Raw genomic sequence first — 27984 nt, 5'->3', positions numbered from 1 at the left:
GTTGTGAGCAGAGTTTCAGATGCAACAGAAATTACACGTATCCTATACGCATACTTATCTCGTGTGGTATACTACTTCAACTGGGAGACGGGAGCAACTAGCGCCATATCGTGAACTAAGTGTAAAAATAGGGTGTAAGTCGACGTTTTCAGGCGTGTATGCAAAAGTGACCGAAAAGAGTGTTGCGCTTTAGCTGCATACGCTTGAAGAAATTTAGCGAATAATAGCGTAATAATATCAGTAAGCAGAGAAAAGCGCGTAATTCATACAACACAGTTGCGCCCACGTTTCTGTTTAGGTAGGGGCGTAAAGGCCGTTTTGTCACATTTTTCTCATTGTAGGTATAAACATGTCGGCGGCCAGTCAGACAGCATCAGCGCCCCCCAAAACCCAGCCGAGGACTTCAACCACAGACAGAGTGATTGACAGTGAGTATAGCACTTCCTTCTTTCTTATGAATAATCCATTGAAAAACTCTGCAAAGATTATAGGTATTTGACAGTTTTAATTGTCGCGATCATGAAATACTTCAGGGGATTGGAAGAAGTCGATTTTGTATGGGAATCGATGAAACTTTTAGGTTATGTTCTCAACGGCTATTCTTGTCATATTTTAGACAATTTGCCTTTGCAGTGCAAATTTCTTTGCAACATTTTTGTACAATTCGACCCTCAAATCCTATCCAGGTCGCTAAAATAAACAACTAGAAAATATTGGCTTTCTTTTAAATACGATCAATGGCCTCAAAAAGTTGCTAAGGATACAAAATTTTGACATGAAAATCTGCTGCAGAAGATCGCTCTTCAATAGCACTTATCGTGTGGTCAATAATCATATAAGGACCAACATTTGTTCCAGAGAAAAATTGGGGAAAGTAGATTTTCTTTCCTGAACCGCGAACAGTGGCATAGTCAAGCATATGCTCGAGCGTTTTTCATGACATATTTTGTGCAGAGAAATTCAAAATTCTTGTGTTTGAAAGCTTTTAGTGCTAATAAATACATATTTTCGGGTGTTTTTTGTCTTTTATGGTACTTAAAACCATGAAAAACTGGAAAAAAATTTCTCAAAAAATAATCGATTGTGTGCACGCCGATGCCATCGTCAAATCGATTGACATATCGAGGAATCGAGTTTCTGACACCACATTTGAACTTCTTGCAATCCCCTGACTTACTTACTTAAGTGACACTAACATCCCATTGAAGGCTGACGCCTTCAACATAAGAGAAGATATTCGAAACAAATTTGTATTGTTTTATTATTTTAGTACGGCAGTAGATTGTCAGTTTGCCGCCCAATCATTATTAATTTCAAGAACACTTTCATATATATAATCGGAATGCAAAAGACATTTCCAATTAAGAATGACGTTTGTTAGCAAAAATATTCAATAGTAACCGCTTAGGATATTCTAGTTAGCCATTGAAAGGCCTTATTTCTCACACTCTGCTGTCTTCGAACATTTGCAATCAGTGGGATTTGAACTAATGACTGTATTATTAGGAAACAAGCACGTTGACCAGTGAGTCACAGCTGTAAAATATATGCGAAAGCATGCAAAATATTCAAAATCATAATTTTACAAATTCACTTGTGAATTTCTCAAAATAAGAACAAAACTGAATTGTAATATTTCAATTTCTTTTCCATTTACCATCAGCCGTACTATTCCCTCCGAGTCATAAACTCACTTTAGCGGAGGTATTTGATGCGCGCACTGGAAAACCACAGCCCGAAGTACTCAAACAGCATTTTATCCTGGAAGGACGTATAGAGGAGGCAGCAGCGCTGCGTATCATCCAGGAGGGTGCGGATCTGCTCAAGGCCGAAAAAACAATGATTGACATTGAGGCGCCAGTAACTGTGTGCGGCGACATTCACGGTCAATTTTATGACCTTATGAAATTGTTCGAAGTGGGTGGACCGCCATCCACTACTAAGTATCTTTTTCTGGGTGATTATGTTGACCGGGGTTATTTCAGTATCGAGTGTGTTCTGTATTTATGGGCTCTCAAACGTTGTTATTGCAATTCATTGTATCTACTTCGCGGAAACCACGAGTGTCGCCACCTAACCGAATACTTTACTTTCAAACAAGAATGTAAGTAGATATGTATTCTATAGATATTTTGAACACATTTATTTAAATCCCCTAAAATACAGTGAAGAAAATTTTTGTTTCAATGTAAGGATGTTTTGATAAAATTTACTAACAGTAAATACTTTTCTATTAATGCTATAATTTAAATATTTTCATATAAAAAATTCGACATATTTTTAATTTTACTTCTATTCAAAATTGCCACGTTTTAAAATAGACCGTGAGACGCGAAGTGTGTCATCATCCGCCTTTTGTACTATTTTATATTTTTACTTTCAAACCTCTTATACATTCCTACGTTGTTTCAGGTAAAATTAAATACTCTGAACGTGTCTACGATGCATGCATGGAAGCGTTTGATTGTCTACCGCTGGCGGCTTTAATGAATCAGCAGTTCCTTTGCGTTCACGGTGGTTTGTCACCAGAAATTCATGATCTGGATGACATAAGGAAGTTGGATAGATTTAAGGAGCCACCTGCATATGGACCAATGTGCGATCTGTTGTGGTCGGATCCTTTGGAGGACTTCGGCAATGAAAAGAGTTGCGAGTTTTATTCTCATAATAGCGTCCGTGGTTGCTCTTACTTCTATAGCTACGCTGCTTGTTGCGACTTTTTGCAGAATAATAATTTACTTAGTATCATTCGAGCACACGAAGCACAAGACGCAGGATACAGAATGTATAGGAAGAGTCAGACTACTGGATTTCCATCATTAATTACAATATTTTCGGCACCGAATTATCTTGATGTGTATAATAACAAGGTAAGTTGTAATATAATTTAGTTCCTATAAAATTCATCAAGTCTTTCTCTACAAATATTGTTATTTCCAACGGTTTTCGATACTAAATTAAAATTGGTTCGTCACAATGGAGTCCAAGTGTGAGATTACATTTATTTACCGCTATAAGTGGGAGTTCGTTTGAAAGGAATATATGCCAGCTCTGACATACTAAAATTAAAGCCTGGAAGAAGGATTGAGTTTTCGATTAGACATAAACCTCTTCTCAGTTATTACGTACTATGAATCGCTTGGTGGAAACTGTACGTCTATAAGTCTTACCGTTTATTCGTTAGAAGCACGTATGTGATGATGAACGGACAGATGTCTAAGAAAATGAAAATTTGAATGTAGTGTCTATTGAACGGATGTAACAATCTCTCATGCCTAATTTTTGGATTAGGGTTTTTGGATACCGCGAGCGATAATATATATAAGTTGTGCCGTTAATCCTAGTTTCTTAAATATTTCAATACAAACACCTTGAAAAAAAAATGTTTTTCTCAAATAATATCAAAATTTTCTTTTACATACAATTAGGCGGCTGTACTAAAATATGAAAACAACGTGATGAACATACGCCAATTTAATTGCTCACCCCATCCTTATTGGCTTCCAAATTTCATGGATGTATTCACGTGGTCATTACCGTTTGTGGGTGAAAAAGTCACTGAAATGCTAGTCAACGTTCTTAACATTTGCTCTGACGACGAATTAATGTCTGATGGGGACGATGCATTGGAAGAAGGTGAGTACAAACTCATATTTTGGCCATTATCTTTTACCAAATATGCTATCTCTGTGACATACAACTTTACGGAGTACCGTGTTGTATTGCTAAATATCTCTCTCTTTCACAATTGCCTTTGATGGTTTACCATGACCGTGAATGGATTTATAGCTGATGGTAAGGTGTTTTTTTATTAATTACATCCTAATGTCTTATAAATATCTCAATTCCACTCCTGTCTTGTTCATACAACATTGTGAGAGAGAGACGCTAAAGAAACTGTTATAAGTGTCAGATGATAGCTGGAATGGTATGAAAAATAATGGAAGATGTGGTAAAAAAATTTAATTAATACAAAATTTCTGACAAGAGCTTCAATTGTTGAAATATTTTTTGGTTTTTATTCTTTGACAGGATATGAATCATATTCTCTTTTTTACAAATAAAAAACGCCAAAGAAAACCACAGAGTAAATTCTAACGCTCCAGCAACACTTAACTGACTTCGAAATATCGAAGTCAGCAAAAAATTACAAACTATAAGAATAACTATATCGTCTTACTTCATAATTCATTGAAAATCAATTATACTCGTAATGAAAATTATTACGTATTATGATGCGCTTTAAAACGTTGTAGTCTTCACAATAAATTCAGTGCGCGAGATCCCTCTCACCCCACGGTGCCACTTGTTAAAGTAAAAACCGGAGGCAAGCAGTCACCAAGACTAGGCCTCCGCTTTCCTAGCAAAAATTACAGACACAAATAGTATATATAAGTATAATTGATATCTTTATTTCGAAACTAAGCGAATATTTTGAAAGAGATTATAAATATTTCAAAATTCAACAAATATAAACATGTTATATAAAGAACAAAATGTGGCTTTTTGCAATTATTTATAGTATAATTATTTATATGAATAAGAACTATGTGACTCATGTCTTGGTCTAGGACACTGACTACCATTGCGCACATCGGAAAAAAACCATATATATATATATATATATAATATATATATATATATATATATAATACTATAGTCATACCATTCTAGTAATCAATCAGAGAAATAATACGGTATTTTTATTTTCTTATCATTTATTCTCTCTCTCTCTTTTTTTCTTCTATGTGTTTCTCATAATAATCTGTCTCTCACGATAAAACAAAAATATATCCCTGATTCGAAAAAACCCTACTCTTGAAAAAAAAAACAATATAACGCGTGATTGGGCTAGTTAAAAAGCGAATCATACTGAAAAATAAAACTGGTAAGTGTGCCGTTGGGCCCACAATTCGGTAACTCGTGTTAACTTATATTTTTGATTTTGGCCATTCAGAAAAAAACAGTCTTCTCGTCATAATTAATCTTATTACTCTATGAGTTTTTTGTCTTTGGATTTGTTGTTGAGCTGCCGCTTGCATGTCAAGTTCTATAATTCTATTATCAAGTGAAAATTACATTTGCAAGCCAAAATAATGAATATATAAAATATTTTCACATATGTAGTAATATTGATGTATTCTTCTGAAACTGATCAACACTATATGTATTCACATAGACCATAATTTTGTGGTTGAAACCAGTGAGCCTTTCTTATGTTTGCTACTATGAAAAATGATTTAATTTGGTATTCCGTTGAAATTTATAAGAATATGTAAATCATAATTAATTTTAGTGTACGGAATGGGTAAAGAAAAGTTTAAATTACACTATCAATATAATTTGTATTGCATTGTTAACATAGTACAAAAATTTATATTAAGGAGAGCGCGGCACAGTTTGGTACAATTTTTTTCGACGCTCGATGCATTTACAATTTGGCTATTTGAATTGTATTGATTATGTGCTCCAAAAGACCGTTTGTTTGGTAATTTCGAACAATTTTGGGGATATTTCGGGCTCTTGTTCGGACAACATTTTTCTTTTTAATTGATAAAGTGGAATCCTAAAGAAATTATCCAGAAAGCCTTTATATTATTACATGGCCAATAAATTAGCCAATCATTAGAAAACTTATGGATTTTTGTTGAGGTCTGTAGTTAGGCACAGATACAGAAGAAGGAAATTTTTTTTCTTCAATCCTTGCAAGAATACCATGAACAAATGTTAAATATCAGGCTATTAAATATTATTTGCACTGTATAATACATAAATTTAGTTGAGTTTTCTGTTCAGAAAAGGTCCTGTCCGAATTTGCTCCGCTTATAGTGAACGAGGGTTTCACACGCGCTGACTTGTGCGCGCTAAGCACAAAACTGGATCGCAAAAATTTTGAAAATCTATCGTTTAAAGTAATTTGGTTAATTTTTAAAATATAATCCCCAATATTTTTCATAATATCAGTGGTAATGTAGAGTTTAGAGACCTTTGATTGAAAGGTAGTTTCATTCCTTTCATGGCCTGGATAAGAAACACGATGTTAAAATCTGGCCCTGTCCTATTCCCCCCTACTCTCACCTACCTAATTTCTTAATATCAGACGCAGAATATCAGTGTAATTTTAGTAATGATAAAATTTCTTTTATTAAAAAATATTAAGTGGAAAACTTTAATTATCCATGATTCACGTTGCTCCCCATAATATGTGTAAGAATTGTGCTAATTTCACAACCAAGTGTTTTAAATATATGTGCAAAATTTAGTTTGGCGATGCGCATATATATGTATAGCTTTTAATATGAATATCCTAACTATCAATTTTTACTATAAAAAACTTGCTTTCTGTAAAAGTTTTACTTATATCTTGAAATATGTAAATTTTCTTGATTGTGATTATCATACGTTTAGTTTTATATATATATATATATATATATATATTACACATATATATATTATATATATATATATATTATATATATTATATATTATATATATTATACGGTAATTACCATGAGTCACTGAGCTGTGTGTTCATAATTTGCCTTATCCTCCTCATCGTATCCAAGACAGCTGTAGAGGAAAATTTATCCAGATCTTGCTATCTAATCATTGTATCACTAGACTTGATAAATGCCAACAGGTAAAAAATGTTCTTGTGTCAAGGAAATTCACGCTCTTTTTCTATAGTGATAGATTACAGTCACAATTCACAATTCAATTATGTGAATTGTACCGAATGTAACACCACTATGTGCTTTCAATTACTATTCTAGAGAATTTTCGCAGTAAATGCTCTTAAATGCTGAGCTGTATTTTGTAGCCTTGGCATGGGTGAGGCAGATAAGGCAAAGATATACTTTATAAATCATGCATTTAGCATTAAGTTGGATTGGAATACAAGTATATTTTTTAACATTTTATAAAACAAAATAAGAAGCAGTTTTAGAAGTATTCATCAAAGTTTCTATTAAATCACTCACTTTGGACAGTGCAAATAGAATTTTCAAAATAACACGATTTCTTTTTTCGTGGAAATTTTCGTTCCACAGATAAAAGAAGAAAAGTTATGTTTTTGTGGTCTGTACACCCATTTATACTACATAGAGCTAACGCAGTCACACTTTTTTTCATACACACAATTACACCAATACACTATGTGCAATAAAGGTGGGAGTGAAGTAACTATAACGTATAGTTATTAGAACTCATATTGACTTTATAAACGCTTGCACTTTTGCTGTTTGCGTCTTTGAATTCTCAGTTCCCACCACCTTTTTGTCGCTCCGAAAGAAATATGCTTAATTTAACGTCAAATTACTTTAATGGTTTTTGACATGATTTGATAAGTTGGTTTTTTGTTTCACTTACCCCAAAGTATTATTTTGAACATTAATCATTGTTTTTGTAACTTGTGAGTTTTTATGAGACTATTATCTGTAAAAGTTTGCGTGGACTCAAGAAAATTATAGTTTAGATAGACTTGATATTTTTGAGAACCGTTCACTTGCTCAGTTCAGGTCACACAAAAATCATTTACTAAATTGTATATACATGTATGTACAACTAAAATGTTTAAAATATATATATACACAGTAGCAAAAATTAGGTTAGGACACCTATGAAATTTAGGCAATTTTTACTTTTGTTGCTGAAAATTTAATAATTCTTTCAATTTTCAAGACAATTACCTTAAAACAAGAAATAATTAGAGTTTAATGGTCTTTCAAATGGCATTGAGACTTTTGATAATCAAAATATAGAATTGGCGAGTTTTGAAATCTTTATGTATAACGCACTCACTGCTATAATCTTTTCCACATTGTGTTCATACATTTCTCCAAAAATTAAACTGTTTCCTGATTTCTAAAATTAAACACAAAAGTAGATAAAGGCAGTAAAACACTCGGGATGATCCGGTCAGCGTCGAGTGGCTATTATAATAGCCCGAGCTTGGTCACTTATGTAATTTGTAATTCCTCCTGTGATTAATCGCTTTTTCATTTTACCACACCGCTGAGTAAATGTCAAGTTTTTCACGAAAATAAAAGTTTTTACGGTGGAAATTTCTATGAAACATTAGATAAATCTAGTTCAGAGATTGTCAGCCCTTTTACCACGAGCTTGTCGGGCAAATATGTCACGAAATACTCTATTTTAGATATACAGATAGATATATTCTCGGACACAACATCAACAATCCGCATCCTCCGAAACTCTCTTTTTGTTGGGTGATTCTCTGGAATGAACTTCCCAGAGATATCAAGCGGCGGTTAATCCAAACCTTTTTGGCGTCCTAACTGCTTTTTTTCTTTATTCTCATTATGTAAGAGGTGGGGAAGAAAGCTTATACAACCTATGAAAGAGCTTTTCCACCGTTTTGCTCTGGAGGTTGGTCATCAACACTTAGACGTCGGTGGACACAAAGAACGCTCACAAAAGCTTTATACTTATGGGCGAATAATAATAATAGTAATATATTCTCGGACACAACCATAATAAATAAAAATTTAAGCCTATTCGGTTAGAAAACGGAAATTATCCCAGGAAACCACAGGCTAAAGTGGTAAAAGTCTCGAACAAATTGAAATAAATGAACTTTTATTATATCAATTGAGAAATATTCAGCAGAAGTTGCAAATCTTGAGTTAAAATCATAGTTCGGAATTTGGCGAAGACGAAAGGTTTTCGCCCATGAGGCGCGCCAAAATTAACCCTCGGACGGTAAAAACTAATATGTGAATAATTTGCATTTTTTTCTTCTCCTCTTTATTCATATATTTTCACTAGATCGGATAATGACTCTTAGTCTACCAAAGAAATTCCAAATCAACACATATTGATCTATCTTGATCTTTTTAAGAAATCTTACCCTCAACCTTTCTTCTCTCATCCTGGACAAGACAGTGTCTGAAAAAAATCTTTTCCAACCACTTGTCTTGCCCGGTCTCGAACTGGGACCCCTGAATTGGTACTTCAGTGTGCTCCCAATTACACTACAAGACTGGATGAGAGTTCACAGGCTGAAGGCTTTTACTCATCTTTTACTAATCTTGATCTTACTCATTTTAACACAAGACTACCGATTGACCTGAAATCAATCATCTTCAACTTATTCTGACTTTGATAGGTTGAAGACACAACCTACAGCATGAAATGAAAAACATTTTTACAGGTTCAGCCATTCCTAAAAAAAAAGGCAACATACAAAAGTTAAAGGAAGGTGTTTTTGAATTTGGCTTACTGTATTAAGTAGAATATGTAAACAGAATCCTAATATAAGACTAGTGTGTAACCTGAACTGAGAACCCATTTTCTCATCTCTCTCTCTCTCTCTCTCTCTCTCTCTCTCTCTCTCTCTCAGTCTCAGTTAATATCTGGGAATGGGGTTGTGTGTACAGGAAAAGGCATTAGCCTGTTTACTTACCCCAATCCCCGCCCCCTAAACTCTCGTTTCTCTATTCTAATGAAATTAGAATTGTATATGATATTTTTGCAAGTGTGTTTCTTTGAGTCACTATCAAGATGAAATGTTAAAGATAAGAATTTGAACAAAACTTCAATTAAAATTATCCAATCCTACCGATACCATCATCCTGTTGCTGCCGCGCATGTGATTTATAAACACTCCGATGGTACCATTGGCCGCTCTATTGGGTCCAACCCGTCATCTCATATATTCCTGGGTAAGTACAATGGGATAAAAGGCGGGTAGAGAGAGTGATCGAGAGGCTAACTAGCTGAACATATAACAATAAAAATAAAGTTTACTAGCATACTGATTTATATCAAGTGTAAAAAGTGTAAACAGTTGGATAGTAGTTCTGAAAATACCACATCACAATATGGTATGCAGAGAGGAAACGTATTCGGGATTTTACTAAAATTCTGCAATTAATTAGCATATTCCACATTAGAAAACTCGTCGTAAATATTTGCAAGAATATAATTGAAAGCATTCAAATTCTATTATAAAATACTAATCATAGCTTGTCAATGTTTGAATATACTAATACTTACATTACAAGGAAACTATAGAAATTATTTTAGAAGGTTTTGTGTTTTATAGGGTTATTGAAATACATATATCTAAAATTTGTCACATATTGTGTGGAATGCTGACACCAAGTAAAGACTAAGAAATCAAAACATGAAATATTATTATTAAAAAAATCTCATATTTTCTACATGTCCCAATTTTTCAGTTTTTTGTTACTCTTCTCAAAAATTTCTCCTTTTAATTTCCTTTCCACTCCAGACTCGAATTGGTGTCTGTCAGATACGCGTGCCACTAAGATGCAAACAAGCGCACAAGTGAAAACTTTGATACATTTTGAGCGCCATTTTGATGATTTTTGTCTTACCAGTCTTTCATGAATGTTACGGACTGTACAAGGAAGAAGTTCGTCTTCAAAGGCGCTTTTTAACAACAAACACCAAACGCCAGGTTTGCGTGTTTATTATAATTTCTCGAAGAAGTTTTGACTCCATTTAATTGAGGCTAGACTGAGTGTCAGGCTATTTTGTGAACGAGGAAGCAGAAAAAGACTAAGGTAACAGCATTTAAGGTAATTAGGAAGTGCTGTGAGAAGAAGATATAAGATCCGTGGCGGACCACGGAAGGATTTAGTGTCGGTTATTAACCAAAGAGATTAAAATGATAAAAACAACGCTTGTTGAAACGCACCAAGGTTTCACGCATATTTTTACGCTAAATGTAAGGAAAATAAAAGAAATTGGCGTATGTAGAATTTGATGTGATCGTGGAAGGCTTCCTGCTACAAAAGACGCTACACTTTTTGCCCGTATGGCCATCTTGTCTAAGAAAAAATTTTACTTTCCTTTACCAGTATGAAACGTTTAGCTAGGACCGTACAGCAGTAAAGTGAAAAAATCTTGGTCTGTACTTAGTGTCAGAATTCCGTCCATTATTTGAAAATGAAAGTAATTACTAACGCCAGCTTACGCTTACGATTACATGTGAATTTGCGTGATAATTTAATTTTGGTACATATGTATAATGGTTTAATAATTTTATATTGAAAATTTGTAATAAATATATGATAATGCCACACATTTGTTGTAGTGGTTCTTGAATATTTGACTTTAAAACATATCTTTCTTTTTTAATGGGATAATGACATGCTGATGCCGTTATTTCAGTAACAATCCAAAATTGCGTTTTGGTCGCTACATACTTCATACACAGAATATTAGCCAACAGTATCTACTGTTTATAATTATTTGTTTATCAATTTTTTTGTCATCTGTTATCATTTCTTTTCTTTTTTCTGCTATTAATTTGAAACAAGAGCAACTGAATATATCTAGAATCGCAACTGTGTCAACCTTATGTACAGATATATGAAAAGCTAGTGCTAAATCTATTGTTTATTGATGTCAGTGATGTAAAATTACCGCGAATGTTTTCCTTACATATTCAAGACATTCACTTAACGGCGTATGTTTGGCTTTAATTACAAAGACCTCTCAGATTTTCGATATGTACAATATTGTTATTATCAATTTTTCTTAATAATTAAATAAAATTATTTTCTTTATTAAATAACTAGGCATTTCTGGCTTATTCATATGGTCCTAGATGAATGATTTTTGATTCTCCAATCACATTAGAAGTTTTTCACGTGTCCTTATTCCAATCCGGGACAACGTTTCCGGTACCGGGTATCGTAAAATTATATAAAAATAGACTCTCATTTGAGTTACTTCTTAAAGATCGAAATATTTAAGAAGTTTTATTAAAATAGCTGAGCTTTGAAACATAATATTCGTCTTTAAAATATTATCATTGACTTCTAGAACTTCAAGTCGTTGTCAAAAGATCATCTATAGGTCTAAATATATGTACACTTGCGCTAGATCTTACCAACGGGCGCTAATTTTTTTTAACATTGTAATAAATTTATCGTAGCAAGGAAGTAACCTTGTTAATGACAGCCAATAGACAGACAATAAAAAAAACAGAGTTGCGTTATCGGCTGATCATAATGCCAATACATACACCGCATTGTACACTATATTTCGGTAGACATGTTGTGGATATTGCACAGCACAAGAAAAAAATATTGTAATATATTACTTGCAATTTTTTCTGCGTAATATTTATTAAAATAGCAATATACGAATATATTCTTATATTTTACGGAAAGGATATCGAAATGAGTGAGAGAGTCTAACACGTACAATCATGAGAAAATAATCGAATTTCAACTTTCGGTGCAAATCAAACCTAGGTATAACACCAAAAGAGCGTTTGAGCGTGTTTCAGTAACGTACATTTTGTACTCAATTTTAAATGTAAAATCAACTTACTGGGTGCATATAGCCTCAAGTATTGTTTATTCTGTAAACAGGGGCATCAATTACAAATAAAAATAATAATAATAATACAATATGATAAATAAAAGCTATGTCTTATCGGTGTGTTAACATCACTGACGCTCGATTAGCGGTATCCCCGTTTATCACAGAGTGCAATGCCCATATGAGTCGGTTCCTGTTTTTTATTTGTAAGAATTTCTGTATTTATGACTAAACTCATATACCTTGTATATTTAATCTATGCTAAATCTGTCATGCATGTGATTACTTAACATTGAGTATATTGCTTTGCCTGGCCTACCTCACTATCACCATTGCATGTGCCTTGAACTTAAAAAAAATACCCCTACTGATCATTGAATGCCTCAGCGAAGACTAGCAAATTTGATTTTTTTATTTTTATTGTTATACGAAGAGCGGAAATGAGAAACGACTAGATAAGCTTGAAAACGAATTAAATATACAAAAATTTTGTGCTGTATTTTCTTCTTACATACTTATTTTGATCGTCAGGTAATGCAGCGAATCTGCGAAAGGAAGTGATTCGTAATAAGATCCGCGCCATTGGGAAAATGGCACGTGTTTTCTCTGTACTGCGGTAAGAGTTTATGAAACATAAAGAAATTTCATTCTATGTGAATTCAATTTGTACTTCGTGACAGGGAGGAATCTGAGTCTGTTTTGCAATTGAAAGGACTTACACCCACCGGAGCTCTGCCACTTGGTGCCCTTTCAGGTGGCAAGACATCTCTAAAAAATGGTAATTTGATACACCTTATTAAAGAATTTTCATAAAAAAGTTAAATTTAAGTTATGTTGTTATGAATTTAATGTCTTTTTCTAACATAATAAGGTTTCATAATTGGAAGTAATTCTAAGTAAATTTATCAAATACAGCTTTATTTGCGAATTATTGCATATAAAGCAGTAAAGCTCTTAGTAGTTTTCATGAATAAAGAATTTTAGGAAAAATTTATATTTTTTCGTGACAAATCGGAAGAAATGCTGAATTTGACTTTGACAATCCTTATTGGGGTAACATTCAATTACAAGTAGTGCAATTTTGCTTCAAAATATTGGCACTAAACTAGCGTATATTTCTAGCTTGTCCTAGAGTTTCCTTTTAATTAATGCGGATTTACTTAAAGTGAATTTTCAATCATTGAGCCTCTTTATGCCGTGTCGGCTTTAATATAAATGCAGCATTTATATTAAAGCTAGTCCGACATGACTTAAAAGTCGGCTCAAACTGCGCGGTGGCGCATGCGTGTGGGCTGTCAAATTCTCACACACATCTTCACTGAACGTCATTCGTGACTGCGCGTCGCGTTGCAACATGATTCGATTTCAGTTTAAGCGCGTGTGTCCCGGTATCAACGCCATGGACTAAAATAAAGCCGAATATTGTTAAATGCTACTTTAATGATAAATTTAGCATTTAACTTGGCCCGGCATAAAGAGGCTCATTGAGCCTCTTTACGCCGGCCAAGTTAAATTCTGGATTTAAATTGATGCAGCATTTATTTGACAGTTTTGTATGGAGAACTGTCAAATAAATGCTGCATCAATTTAAATTCAGAATTTAACTTGGCCGGCGTAACGAGGCTCAATGTTCCCTATGATATTTCGAGTTAGCGACTTAAATTTCATCTGCTACATAAACAGAAGTATTTTGTCTTTTACTGTCTATTTTGGTTTCCAGCATATTTATGTAACTATAGATCTTACTTTATTCGGTTCTTACAGTCTAAACTTTACTATTTATTTCTCTTCAGCTCTACAAGGATTTTCTCCCAATCACAAGATCACATCGTTCGCTGAGGCTAAGGGTCTAGATGCCATTAACGAACGAATGCCACCACGTAAGGATGTGCCGCCTACACCGAGTCCCAGTGACGAAGCTAAAGCTCCACCAGAGAGTCAAAAGAATAGCCATGCGGCATCATGAAGTGATACCACATCATCGCAACGCCCTTTTGCGAAAAAACAGCAATAAAAGGGCGACAATCAGCATTGTACTTATTGTGCGAGTGTTTGTGATTTTACGCAGATGGGAGCGTACACAATGGACTCAAATGGGCCGATAGAGAACAGGAATGGCGACTAAAAAGACAAAAAAAAACGACTCAGAATGTGTGTGAACACACATATTAACACCTATACATTATGATAGTCATCTTAATGTGTGACTGACATGGTGTGTACCTTCCTCAATTAATTCTTTTTTTGTGTTGATACTGATACAATGTTTGAAAATTGGTTTTCCTGCATATAAAATATGTATTTCTCTTTTTGTAACAACATTATTCATAAAAATTTGTTGGGCGATATCCTAAAAATTCAAGATGATAAAAATTACTAATGCATGCAAAAGAAAAGATGTAGGTTTATGATGGTAAGAGGTTATAAAGTGGTAGATTGTCATATACATAAAACGTATGCAAAATATACTTTCTTACAAGCAATAGGCAATTACAACTGTAAGTGTTGTTTGGGGGTGAAATTGCTAGTAACTCTCACTTTAGTAATGCAAATAAATAAAACTCAGCGAATTTTTCGACACGTTTCCCCAAATTAACTGCATCTTAAATCTAATTACAATGTCCGTAACAAATTCTATTTCATTTTAATAAAAATGCACTTTAATTGGAAATAAAGTAAACAGTCATGTTTTATCACATTAGATTACAATATAAAAATTTTGTTACCCATTTAGAATACATAAAAAAAACCTTTAATATAAAACAAAATTTATACCTATAGACATAACTATTGAGACGAATATGACTTAAAATTGACTCAGGATGTAGCTTTACATTTAAGGTTCGACAATATTTTGTTTGTTAATTTCCAACACCATATCTTTTTAATCTACAGTCTATTTTAGTCAGTACATTATCTCATCAAGCGCCATTGTTGCCCATTCTATATCTTTATGTATCGACTATGATGAATTATAAGTTATATTAAGTCTGAAAAATAGTAAAAAGGAATTGTATAATAATTTTTGTCTAATGGAGTGTGATTAATATTACCAGCCAACCAGTCTTTGATTCTGATACCAAAACATTTTTTTTTTACTTTATAATGTATTAATAAATAACAACCATAACACAGTTACGTCCATAATTTTACGCGTCATATAAATTGAATATTTCTGTTGTAAGATCCTTTTTCAAAAAAAATCACACCAATAAGAGCGAGGAAAAGATAATATTCAACATAATGGGTTGAAAACAGTAACTAATAGGACTCTAGGCGTGTGCAACAAGATTAGCGGACTTTTGATGTTTTCAAAATCGTGTTCGAGCATTTTTATAGAGTGGATATTTTGCGTTTTAAAAACTTCGAGAATTATAGCAAGTTCACATCGAACCGTGAAACGATTAAAAGAGAAAAGTTAACAAGATCAAACCATTAGCTCATTTGTTTGCTCGTTCTATAACATTTTCCTTATTAGTTGGGATCCAAATACAGCCTTCAACGGAGGAAAGTATAAGTCTGCACTGAAAGTTTTCCGTTATGTTTTTTCCGTCCTATTAATGTGTAAATCTTTCTTCATATGCAGTTCTAAGAACAATAACTTTTCTAACACCACTCTATATAAGAAGCTGTTTCTGGAACAGTAGCGTTTGATTATTGTTTACGGCTACCACATTATAAAAAGAAATTAAAAAAAATTACTTTCCACTTGTATAGCCTCTTATAGTACTTACATAAAAAGTTTTCAGATTTACCATATCACCTTTTACGTTGTCACCATCCCGTGGCAGATTTTTTTTTTCAGAAATTCAAACAAGTGATAGAAAACTATTCTCCCAATACTCATAGTGTTTCTCCTAATTCATTAATATAATTATGGTCTGTCTCCTAATAGATTTTTGCATGACTGTTTCCAAAAATGTAGTTTGAGAAAGAAATATATTTCACGTTTAATTACTACAGTCTGTTGTAGCAATTTAATACCGCGCCGTCTGAGGCGCAAAACAGCGGGTGGAATGGAGACTTCGCTTAAATTTCAAGCCCAATTCATACTTCATGAGTATAACTCAACGGTAGAATGTCTAAATTCGGCAACCCGTGAGTTGAAGAACAGTTCTGATGAGGCAGCTAAATGCGAAGCGTCTTTTACAGTCAAATCTGCTTGAAATCCTGCTCAGGTGTGTGTTTCTAACAGGTAAGTTCCTTTAGAGCCGAGCGGATGAATGGAAAGATTCCCGGTTTTCTCTACTCTGAGTGCATCCAAACCCTCTAACGGCGAATTTGACATGACCCGTCGCTCCACCGACACGTCCGTGGATATTACCCCAAGAGCATTGTTTTGAGTAGGACGTCGCCTATAAGACGAGACATCCTTGCCACCGCTCTGATGGTAGCGATCCCAAGACGTACTTTCAGTATGATCAACACTGCGCTATTTTTGATGAAATTTTGCATGAGGCGGCAGAGAAACATAAAAATATAATCAATAAAGACATTGAAAAGCGCTCACGCATCTTGCCGTGACTCTTTCGATATATGTGGGAACAGTTTGAAAATTGTCGTATAATCGTTCTGAATTTCTTGGAATATCATTTGCTTGTGGCAAACACCACACCCGCTCCCTGCTTTGCGTAGTGGTAAATTCTCCCACCCCAGCCCCTGTATATGGCTACGATCGTTGACTTGTTCCTGAAGACAAATTATCAGTTGGCTGTGCAAAAGGTTGCTGATAAATGTTCCAACTGAAATATAAATGACTTTCGAAATGTTTTTCGCATCTGTCCCAATATAAAAGGCAACAATATCAGTCTGATATCGCTTGCAAATAGGCGATATCGTCTTCACAAAAAAAAAATTCTAAGGCTAAGCTTCGCTAGACACTGAATTCGACTAGCTAATTTGAATAACCTTGCTTCTGAGCGGGAAAAAACAGAGGATATGTGGAGATAAACGTCACAGAAATAAGGAAAAATATACAAGGCCAAAGTTGTACTACCTAAAATAAACCAAAAATCGGAATGTTTTGATTAACTTTAAGCTTTGGTTCTAAGTGTAATATTAGTGAAGATGCACAATGGGCTCGTTCGATGGTCTGGATGCTGTTGACGTGATATCTTATGCAACTCCTGAACTAATTCAATCCAAGTGAAATATCATTTCCCGCTGCTCACTGCGTGAAAATAAATGCGCACAAGGTCAATAAATCTATTACGAGAAACAAAGTTTAGTGTTTTCACTATTGAAATTCATACATATTTTTATAATATAGTGTTAAATCGTGTTGGAAACTCTTAATCGACTAAATTTTTAAAATTTTTTCATTGTGTTAAAAGATTAACAGAAAGCTATTAAAAGAAATTAATTCTCATTCAATTTAAGGGTTATTGCTTTTGAAATCACATAAAAAGCATAAGATATTTATATTAATGTTACTAATGTATTAGGCAGGGAGAATAAGTTGGTGAGAGTAGTTTTGCTCTACTAATGCATGTATACGCTCATTGTGCACGCGCACCCTTTACAGAGATATTTCCGAAAGAATCCTATCGCGCAGATGCGATCTATTTCGGTGGTAGCTGATGTGTGGTATTAATGCCCAGTTGGAGTCGTGACTAAGTACAGAATGGAGGTTGTGGAAAAAGAGGGTCATGCGGTGAAAAACGCGACGATCACACAGGAGGTAAGAAACATCCTCAAACCAAGGTCAGCTTACAGCGCCACCTTTTTGCAGACGCACGATGTGCAGAATGACAATATCAATAAGGAGAAGGTTAACGAAAATACTGCCACGGTAAGTTGCTCGTATAGCGTCGTCTCGATGTGCATTTACGTCGACAAAGCAGTTGAGGTCAATATAACTGCAATTTGAAGCTATGGCAATTGCTCAAAGAAACAAATAATCTATATTTGAAATATTTTTGAAAGCTGACAAAACCCGTAGAGCAATATGGAGCTGCTTTGGCTGGATTCTCAAATGTAATTTTCAGTTTTTTCCAATGATTTTTTTATTAAGGAAACTTCAAATCTCGAAACTTAACTTGAAAAAATATGTTAAAATCAAATTATATAGTTATAGAGGCAAAAAATAATGACCAGCATGTCGTTGAGATTTTCTGGCGCGATTTATCAGTTCCATATTACTCTAATATCACGACTTTGTGTGCTCGTTTTTATTTTTGTCAAGTGCGTACAGTCAGAGGCAGCCACAAACGCTATTTTCATTTACGCAAATAAGCTAAAGGATGCCATGAGTGACAAAAATATTTTCATTTTATAACCTATTTATTATTACTTCCGTTTCTGATGTGTCACACATTTTCATCTTCAAAGTGACTCGACAGCTGTGGAAACACCTGCATATGACTATTCAGTTAGGTTGTCGACATTTATCTAGAACTTCATAAACTAAACGTCCAAAAAGCCAAATAAAGTTTCACACATACGTATTGTCGCGCTTTGTTGTTCAGAATTAATTAGAATTTTTACGGTTATGATGATGTGTGGACGGCAGAAAATCACACACAGGGTCGCAGGAAATAGTGATGCTGGCTGAAACGGAACATAGTGATCGATGTACTCGGTGTTCGTGGATAATTTTATATGATCAGCTTTTCCCCAATCGCTATTCCATAAAAACCACATCGTGCTTGCAAATCCATTAGATATGTTTATTCGAAATCTCCCTTCATATAATTTGTACATTTAAGAAAAAGAAATATAAGTTCCGAAACGTCGTATGAAGAAAGAAGAGTTTACGCTATAAGGGCCGTTTCTGTAAAATATAGTCATTTCATTCAAGAACTCAAACACCATAAAACATTCCAAATATTTAAATCCGCCCTTCAAAATAAGATTCCTTTTTATAGTGTGTATATATGTAGTACTTTTAGTTTAAATGTGCATATATGTTAGGTGTTTTCCCATGTTAGACTAATAATTATTTATTTCTTATCGATTCATTGTCGATTTTTATTACAAATGCATCCCAGCTCTGGGGCCCCGAGAGAAGGTTGCCATCGACATTCACCACAGCCTTAATGAGACAAATGGCAGAAAATCTCACATCATTGGCTGAAATACATACGACTATTTACAATATACATTATAGTACATACTGCTGGTTTTTCCTCCTTCACGCCCAGGTCCTAAATTTCAAGAGGTCAGTTTGGGCCGACACAAATCCTTTTTTTCAAAATGAGTGATTCGATCATTTTTTTTAACATCTGTTACCCAGTTCGAAACGTTCATGGATAAATAAATGCGAATGCATAATAAGTAGGCACATACTGCTTTAAATCACAAAAATGGCTGCAAATGCTAGGAAGCATATGAGACTGACAAGAGAGAGGGAGCGACCGCATAAAGTCTGGAAGTATTTGGTATTGTCGCTGAGTTTAAAGATGCAAACTACTAAAGCCACATAGTCCATTGATTATCATCACTCGGACCTCGGATGTGTTAGAGAGTGCAAATAATGATATAAGTTAAAAATGAATTTTTCACTTATATATAAGTTGTTTGCTTCGATATTAAAATTTAGGATTTTAATTTGTATGGTGAACTGACGAAGTTTGTATATAGTGAGTGTTGTATGGTGTTACAGACATGGGTCACTTTGGAATACACTTTTCTCGTGTGTATCGGTTTACTTTATCTCTGTTTCTCTCTCTCTCTCTCTCTCTCTCTCTCTCTCTCTCTCTCTCTAGCTCTCTTGTTTGCTCTCTTTACCTTTGCTTTGACCAGGAAGTGGCGCCAGGCAGTGACACGTAATTGTCTTCCCACAGCCTCAAGATGTGAATAGGGAAATGAGCGAAGATAATACTGAAGAGGAGGTAGAAGAAGAAGAGGTAGAAGAGGAGCAAGAAGCCGAGGAAAACAATATGTCTGCGGAGGAGTCTGAGGATGAGGTGGAAACAGAGGAGGCAGACGTTACGAAGAATATTTCAAAGAAAGAGGAAAGCAAGGTGGAGAATGAGGTTAAAATAAAAGAAATCATAGATGATCCAGAACAGGATGTCATAGAAGTGAAAGAAAGTACTTTACCAGAGCAAGTTAAGATACGTGTATCAGTCTTGGAACCAAATACATCACAAGAACAAAATGAAATGAAAGATTCAGAAACGAATGCTAAAGAATCAGAGAATACAGAAAATAAAGAAGGAAAGGATGAATCAGCTCTGGAAAAGCAAGAAGAGAAACAATGTACCAAGGATGAGACGGAAAAATCGGCGAATATATTATCACAGAACATGTTAGAAGTATTGGAATCTGAAAATTTGGTTGAAGGCGCAAATTTGCCAAACGAGTCGGAGCAAAGGACGCAGGAGACGAAGACAGAGAGAGAGGATGAACCGAAGGCAGAAACTCAAAGAGAGTTGTTACAGGTGGCATCAGCTGATGGCGAAATACATCAGGAGAGCATCAAGAATGTAATTCATGAGATCATAAGTGATATCGACCGCCAGATGGAGACGGCACCGGTAAGAGCGCATGATCGTCTGGGCTCACGCTAATTCTGGCCCGTTTACTGCGGAAACTGACTAGTTGTAACCCGCGCGTGAGTGAAAATGGTGCGCCTGAGGCGATCATATAGCGCCACAAATTGTACAGTGCTGAAGTGTCGTGGTTTCAGGCCCTCAGATCGATTCGATCCCACTAAGAGGGATTTCCTCACTGCGCTAAGTCGTAAAATCTGGCACATGGTGGGCGGCGCCTCTAAAATTAAGAATTTGTTCATTGCGCATAAGCGACATTTGAGCAACGAGTCTTCTAAACATTCACATATTATAAGACAGAATTCTATTGGAATATGGATAAATGAATGTGATGTGTTGACGTAATTTTCAACAAATGATTATCAATTACTACTTATTCATTCTCAGCTGTTCTGGCAATTTTATAGTAGTTTAAAATAATTTAAATTCAGTGGCAGAGTTCTTGACCAAATATTTTTCCATTAATGCACTTAAAAATTACACTGAAGGATTTTGCAATTAGTATAAAACTTTTAAAATTTCCAATTCCCAACTTAAAACAAATTTTGAATTCGTTACACGACACTTACAGGGATCTTTCGGACTATGAAAAACCTGATTGACTTTTCCTATTTAACCGTATTAGCAGATACGAATAATTTTATTTCTATTTGCGTAATAAACAGAATTTTTCGTTTGAAAATTGTTAGAATCGAAATTCAATAGCCGAATAAGCTAGTAAAAGCTCGAATTAGTTCACGAATTAAATAAAATGAGGAAAAATCAGAATCGAAAATTAAAAAAAAAATTCACTGATACTTATACGTAAATTTTTAATTGAGAAAGAAATGCTTTGAGTAAAAAATTAGCTCACGGCAGTTAACCTATCTAAATTTTTTTAAATACTTTGAATTTGGTATTTTACCTGCTTTTGATATATTTATTTATGTAGCAATATTTTGCTTTATCTTTTACACAATTAAAACCCATAATGATTTTAAGACATAGAAATCACAACCATAATAATTGTCGTCAAGTTTAATTTTAGATAAGATTTTTTTTATCACTCAGCAGTTACTCACACCTAAGTCTGCTTTCATTAAGTAATAAAAATCCGGATTGGAATATTCCTATTAGTTTTAAAATAAATTCAATTGCATAAAAAAAACATTGGCTAAAATATACAATCTCTCATTTTTGAAAGGTCATAGTGTGCTAAAGTTTAGAAGACTTGTTAAAGTTCATGTGACGTTTTGCAGCCTGCCGAGAACTCATTTTTATTATGGATATTTGTTTGCTAAATAATTACTGTTAGAATGAACGTAGTGTAGAGTTATTTTCTTTGTTCAATACATTCATTTTTATTATGATTAGGAGCGAGTATAGAATGAAACTCTTTCACTCGCTCCTGAACAAATGAGAATATAATTTTGGAGCACTGTCCCAAAACTAGGCGTATGTTTTTAAAGGATGACGTCGTAGCGCCCCTAGAGGATAAGGAGAATGGTACAAAAGTGGTGGACTTACAGAAAATCTTCACGCCTGCTACGGACGCTGAGGAGATACTACCACGCCAACGTAAGCTACAAGACAATAAGACACACAGCGCTCTCGATGTCTCGCCCTAAATCGGCTCCTTCACCCTCACTCACCCAATTTACTACACATTTTAATTGGAAATGCGGCAGACATTCGAGACGCTATGCATGATTGCTTACAATTGAGGTGCTCATCAAACCGTAAACACATTTTCAGAACGAATTTCCATGTTTTGTCGCCGTACGGAAAATAGATATCATGCTAAAAACACTTTTCTAACTGAAAATATTGTAGAAAAACGTTCAAACAGCCACATGCATTTGGAGTGAACCAAATAAATTTCTTTGAAATTGGCATAAACATTTTACCAATCTTGAAAATTCTTGATTACTTTTCAATAATTACCGTCTTTTATTTAAATTTCTGAATATGACATAATCAGGAGAAAATAACTGTAATAATGACTGTTCTTTTTATTCTCAAAATCATGAAACAAAATTTTTATTTCTTCGAGCCACACGGTTTTACACTCTGAATATTTAAACACATAAAGGATAAAATTTTAGAATTCGAATATTTTAAACTGTTTTTTTCCTTTTCATACTTAATATTTTTTAAACTAGAGCAAAGGATTTTAGCAAGATATCTATGTAGAAAAAAAGCCCACGTACAGTTTAATTTTTTTTATGAAGCTATTTTGATTAATGTAAGGCATACAACATGGTGAATATTACGAACACTATTCACGAATTGACCAGAGAAAAGTTTTAAAATCGCCTTATGACATTTTAGGGGCTGCGATTTACATCACAGCTTACTACATATTTGCTATTGCTCGAGGAACCCAAAATAGTAAAATCAAAAACGCAAAAATGTGGGATTCCAACATGTGCTCAGGAGACGCACAAATCAAATTTTCATTGGTTTTTTGCCTATTGGTCGTGATAAGAGAAATTTAAAGCCTAAATAAGATAAGAGCGTTGATGTAAACCGCAACTATTATAATATAAAATAATTTAAGGCGAAAATTGTTTTAAGATTTCTATTTATTTGCGTCTCAAAACCAATATACCTAAATACATTTGCATTTGAAGGCTTTTCTCGTATATATGCGAAATTTTCTATCTTGTGCACAATTAGATTACTGATGATAATTACATATTATTGATTTTCCTAGAAAAATTAAATATTTTTATTTCTTTAAACGCTACAATCAGTCACAGATTCAATTTCGGCAGAATATTGAAAGCAAAATTCAAAATTTGAGGCACAAGATAAAATCAAATAGTTAAGACTTGACCATCATTGTATGATAATGGCCTAATACTAGTGTTAAATGGAAAGAAAAAGACAAATGAAGATTTTTTTTCATTACAATTCTCATTAATTGCGTTAAACATATTGCGGGAAATATATTATACTCATCATGTCGTAGATAGACTGTGTAATGTGATTACGAATTTGATTATAAATATCAAAATGTAATCTATATTGGAGTGTTTGAAATATTCACATGCTTTTATAGCTTGAGTTGACAATTCAAGTTAATAGAAATTATTCAAACTAGCTTTTGGGATAAAATTGTTGATATAGCATGGAAATGTGTAAATAAAAACCCCTTGAATGGCAACATTTCACTGGCGTGAAACTAAAGTATTCGGTCATAGGCAAGCTGTACGCGTCGTCGAGCTTCTATTCACCCACCCTCCATCCCACCGTGGAGGATCAAGTAGAACTGGCACGACGCATATCACATTCGTTGAGTGATATCAGCAACCAGCACTCTAAAGGGCAGTCCATGTACGTGAACCGGAAGAAGCGCTCCGTTAAGTGGGTGCACGAGGGTGAAGGTGAGCCGCGGGCGCGTCGTCATGCAGTTGTAGCATATCTCAACTGCATGTCGACGTTACCACCTCTCCTCACGCCTCCTCCGCAGGCAAGGGCCTTGTGCTCAATACATCGAACTACGAAGAAAGCCGTTCAGAGAAGACACCTCTCAAGTTCGTGATGAACCCACGAGGGCAGGTGCAAGACATAGAAACTCTACGTGCTCAGGGAGTCGTTGTCGAACCCACAGCTCCGTCATTGGATCGTTGTGCCGAAGTGGTGACTGCACTTCAAGCTGCCGGTGGCAAAGGTAAATCCCAATTAGCGCATAACCAACGTGTAAGCTTCCTTTTTCTTGATATAGGTGCTGAGCTATTTGCAAAACGTCGTAAGCGCTCCGAAAAATGGATTGTTGATGAAAGTGCATATCAAACTTCTATGCTCACATCTGAGGCCAGGCTCATCAATGAGGGTCCTAAAACTCAACCCAGCGTCAAAATGGACCAGATACTCGTAAGATACGCTTTAAAACAGACATGTTCCATGCTGAGTTTGAAATGAAGTCGTAGTAAATGTACCGATAGTAAAGCATTTCAGTAACACTAATATATATATATATATATATATAATATATAATATATATATATATATATATATATAAGATAGATTTATTCAGATATATATATATATATATATATAGTTGTAGTGGTTGGTTTTGTGTATATATATTTATATATACATTTCTTATAAATGAAGGTAAACTTTAGAACCACTCGTTGTACGTCAGCAAACGGATCATTTCCTATCCGAAAAATATCTCGAATACTTTTACTAATGGATAAAGATTTGTCCTTCAATGAGATGAACCGCCAAGGAAGTAATTAAATAGTTAATAAATGCTACGGCTAGCCAACGAATTTAACGAATACGAAGTTAAGATTCGCATTTATTGCGAAGGATGTTATGGAATGCTCAAAATTCTGCGCTCAGAACAGTTTGCTTTGGTATCTACCGTCTCGCCACATTTGCTGTAACAAATTCTAGATAACGGTATGTTGAAAATATAAGAATATAATAAGAAACCTTAAGGTTGAAATTCTACACAAGTTAACAATATAAAACTGATAGGGTCTAAATTTCCATATAAATCTTTTATTACGGAATTGAATTATTCATATACATGTACATTGAAACTTGATTAGTAGCAGTTTTTGTAAGGGTATCCCTATGCCCATCTTACTAACAGAAGGATTACAAATTTTTGTTGACTATTACTAGTTCCTGTCACTCACGAGTTTGAAAGGACATCGAGAAAACCTTTTAAACGCAGCATGGGGACAAGAATATTTATCCGATGGATTGGTTTTGTTCTTAAATGAACGTTATAGTTACAGAAATCATCGCCTCCAAAATGTCAACTATCCGTGGATTTATCTCGTACTGAGGCGGCGAACAAATCACCGCCTTCATCAGTACAACTAAGTCGCGAGTTGGCATATCGACCGTCGGTACCGCAAGGCTGGAATGCTCCACGGCCATATCTCTCTGGTGAGTGTTCGCGGCCAGTCAATTCGCTTTCGCTTACTCACACCCTCGAGGAGGACTTCTATGCTGTCCCAGTACGCGCACTCATTGACACATTTGAGCAAAAAACAGGCAAGAACTCTGTATTATGAATGCACAATTTTATTATGCAAGCCCGTTTGATGGTATCTTACTAATTAATTATATTTGAACTAAAACATCAACTGTGTCAGCAAAATAACTTTAATCACCAAAGTACACATGTCTTTTTTCCAATTGTTTCAAATTGAATGTGAATTTTTAAAAGAAAACTATTACTTTAAAAAACCTCACCCTCATCCTTTTTTCTCTCGTATATATATTCTGTAATATATTTTATTCACAACTTTCCTGTAACTTACCTATATAATGAAAACAGACAACAAATTATAAATGTCATTTCAAAGGAAGAAAACAAAAATAGAGTAGGAAACAGCCACGGCTCGAATTGTATCGGAGTAGAAAAATTATAATGGTGAGAACACAGTATTTTGATCAGCTACTATTGATTAGGTTTATCTCTTTCTTCATCACGTGTATCGTGTATATTCTTTCCTGTTCGCACAACATAGTCTGCGGAATTTGTCTCTTTAGATCTAACAGAGCATTTATATGAAAGTTATAAATCCTATTTGCACATTTCTTGTAATGAAAAATGTTATTTTTATATTGAATTTTTTTTAAGCAAGTGTTATGCACTGGAAAGTGCAATGTCGTCTTCAGTAAAGTTTCTTCTACAGACTTGTTAAGAATTCATTTTCACCATATTTTTATATACAAATAGTATCGGGAAAAAGTCAAATTGACCAAAAATTTTCAAATTAGATCTTAATTATAAAAAGAAAATAATATTATGTTTGATAAGACATCTATATTTCTCTGTAATTTTTATTAACCTTATTACAGTAAAACATAATTTCGGCAAAGGATTTGAATATCAATATGTAATATTAGTGATAACAAAGAATGTATAACGTTTATATACAAATACTTTTTTTTGATTATCGCTTACTACAATCGACTTGTGTTTGAATCACTTTATTTATCCCGATAGGCATCTACACGCCACCCGAATTGCCACTCAGCAGTTATGCTCCACCACCACGTGCGGGCGTACCGCACCAACGCATGAATTTACCTTTATCGCAGTATGCAGATTTGCCAAAAGCTCCTCTGAATACGCAGTATGCAGATTTGCCAAAAGCTCCTCTGAATACGCAGTATGCAGATTTGCCAAAAGCTCCTCTGAATACGCAGTATGCAGATTTGCCAAAAGCTCCTCTGAATACGCAGTATTCAGATTTACCAAAAGCTCCTATGAATACGCAATATGTCTTCAATGAGCTACATCATGCTTCAAAGCAACGCTATGTACCACCAGCACTAGAATCAATATCTGCAACACCGCCGCAATGTATATCATCATCAACGTCACCAGTACCAAAATGGCGCAACTATAATACGGCAGCACGCGGCTGGCGTGGTGCACACGTTTACAAGCCTGTTACTTTTGATCAGCCGTCGTTGCCATTCACGGATTTCTAAACCGTTTCTTTTTTGTTGTTCATTGAGTGAATAAATAACAAGTTGTGCGAAATTTCAGCTGGTACTTTTTACTGATGGCTTAAGGATCCGTGAGCAATTTCCCCTTCCTATTCATCGTTCTGAGCTTTTCAAAATAAGTTTCGGCCAATCACTGAATTGCGCATATATATATATATATATATATATATATATATACACACACATATATACACATATATACGTATATATATATATATATATATATATATATATATATATATATGAGCTGCTGTTGGGTGCAAATCCACAAAAAATACACACACATATATATAATCTCTTGAATATTGGAAGGATTATTCTGAGCATTTCAGATTTTTTTTCTGTACGACATATATATTATCTACATATTACATATATTCAAAATTACATGTTACAAATAATATTATGGAGAATGTATGTCGATGTTAAAACCAAGCAGATAACAAATCAATTTACATAAATTCACAAATCTGATAAAATAACCAAAGTATTGAACACTGCATCTAACCGTACTGTTTTTGTAGATAGGAATAATTAGTTGAACTCTTTATTCATCAATTGAGAAAAAACCAAAGACAAGAGAGTAATTGAGAACAAAAAGTTCTTTATATGCCACATCCCTTCAACTTCTGAAATGCTTTATGTTATTTCAGTTATATTAAATCAGTGATTAAAATGTTTGATTGAGAAATTATAT

General features: G+C 34.3%; 2 protein-coding genes across 12 annotated transcripts; both read left to right on the top strand.

Moving 5' to 3' along the window:
• The first annotated feature begins 81 nt into the window (after positions 1-81).
• On the top strand, positions 82-16283 carry LOC132257118 (serine/threonine-protein phosphatase 2B catalytic subunit 3-like). 4 transcript variants are annotated; one of them, XM_059753889.1, is made up of 9 exons: positions 82-240; positions 342-428; positions 1664-2104; positions 2413-2870; positions 3429-3636; positions 4856-4888; positions 12862-12937; positions 13002-13099; positions 14115-16283. In XM_059753889.1, exons 2-9 carry the CDS (start codon positions 350-352, stop codon positions 14285-14287), a joined length of 1566 nt encoding a protein of 521 aa, XP_059609872.1. In that variant the 5' UTR covers positions 82-240; positions 342-349; the 3' UTR covers positions 14288-16283. The 4 variants fall into 4 exon arrangements, with proteins under 4 accessions (XP_059609872.1, XP_059609870.1, XP_059609871.1 ...); XM_059753887.1 differs by having other exon boundaries at positions 12853-12937; XM_059753888.1 differs by having other exon boundaries at positions 82-258; positions 12853-12937.
• A 1582-nt stretch (positions 16284-17865) lies between these two features.
• Positions 17866-27321, top strand: LOC132257094 (enolase-phosphatase E1). Of its 8 annotated transcripts, none has more exons than XM_059753828.1 (9): positions 17866-18001; positions 18053-18112; positions 20106-20801; positions 22265-22373; positions 24002-24184; positions 24271-24471; positions 24526-24674; positions 25550-25817; positions 26779-27321. In XM_059753828.1, exons 1-9 carry the CDS (start codon positions 17945-17947, stop codon positions 27267-27269), a joined length of 2214 nt encoding a protein of 737 aa, XP_059609811.1. In that variant the 5' UTR covers positions 17866-17944; the 3' UTR covers positions 27270-27321. The 8 variants fall into 8 exon arrangements, with proteins under 8 accessions (XP_059609811.1, XP_059609810.1, XP_059609812.1 ...); XM_059753832.1 differs by adding an exon at positions 19311-19480 and having other exon boundaries at positions 17947-18001; positions 24271-24674; XM_059753827.1 differs by having other exon boundaries at positions 24271-24674; positions 25556-25817.
• The last annotated feature ends 663 nt before the right edge of the window (positions 27322-27984 follow it).

The sequence above is a fragment of the Phlebotomus argentipes genome, unplaced genomic scaffold (assembly GCF_947086385.1).
Source record: "Phlebotomus argentipes unplaced genomic scaffold, Phlebotomus argentipes genome assembly contig_75, whole genome shotgun sequence".
Lineage (NCBI taxonomy): Eukaryota > Metazoa > Arthropoda > Insecta > Diptera > Psychodidae > Phlebotomus > Phlebotomus argentipes.
The sequence above is the reverse complement of the archived record's forward strand: the minus strand, read 5'-3'. Positions and strand labels throughout refer to the sequence as shown.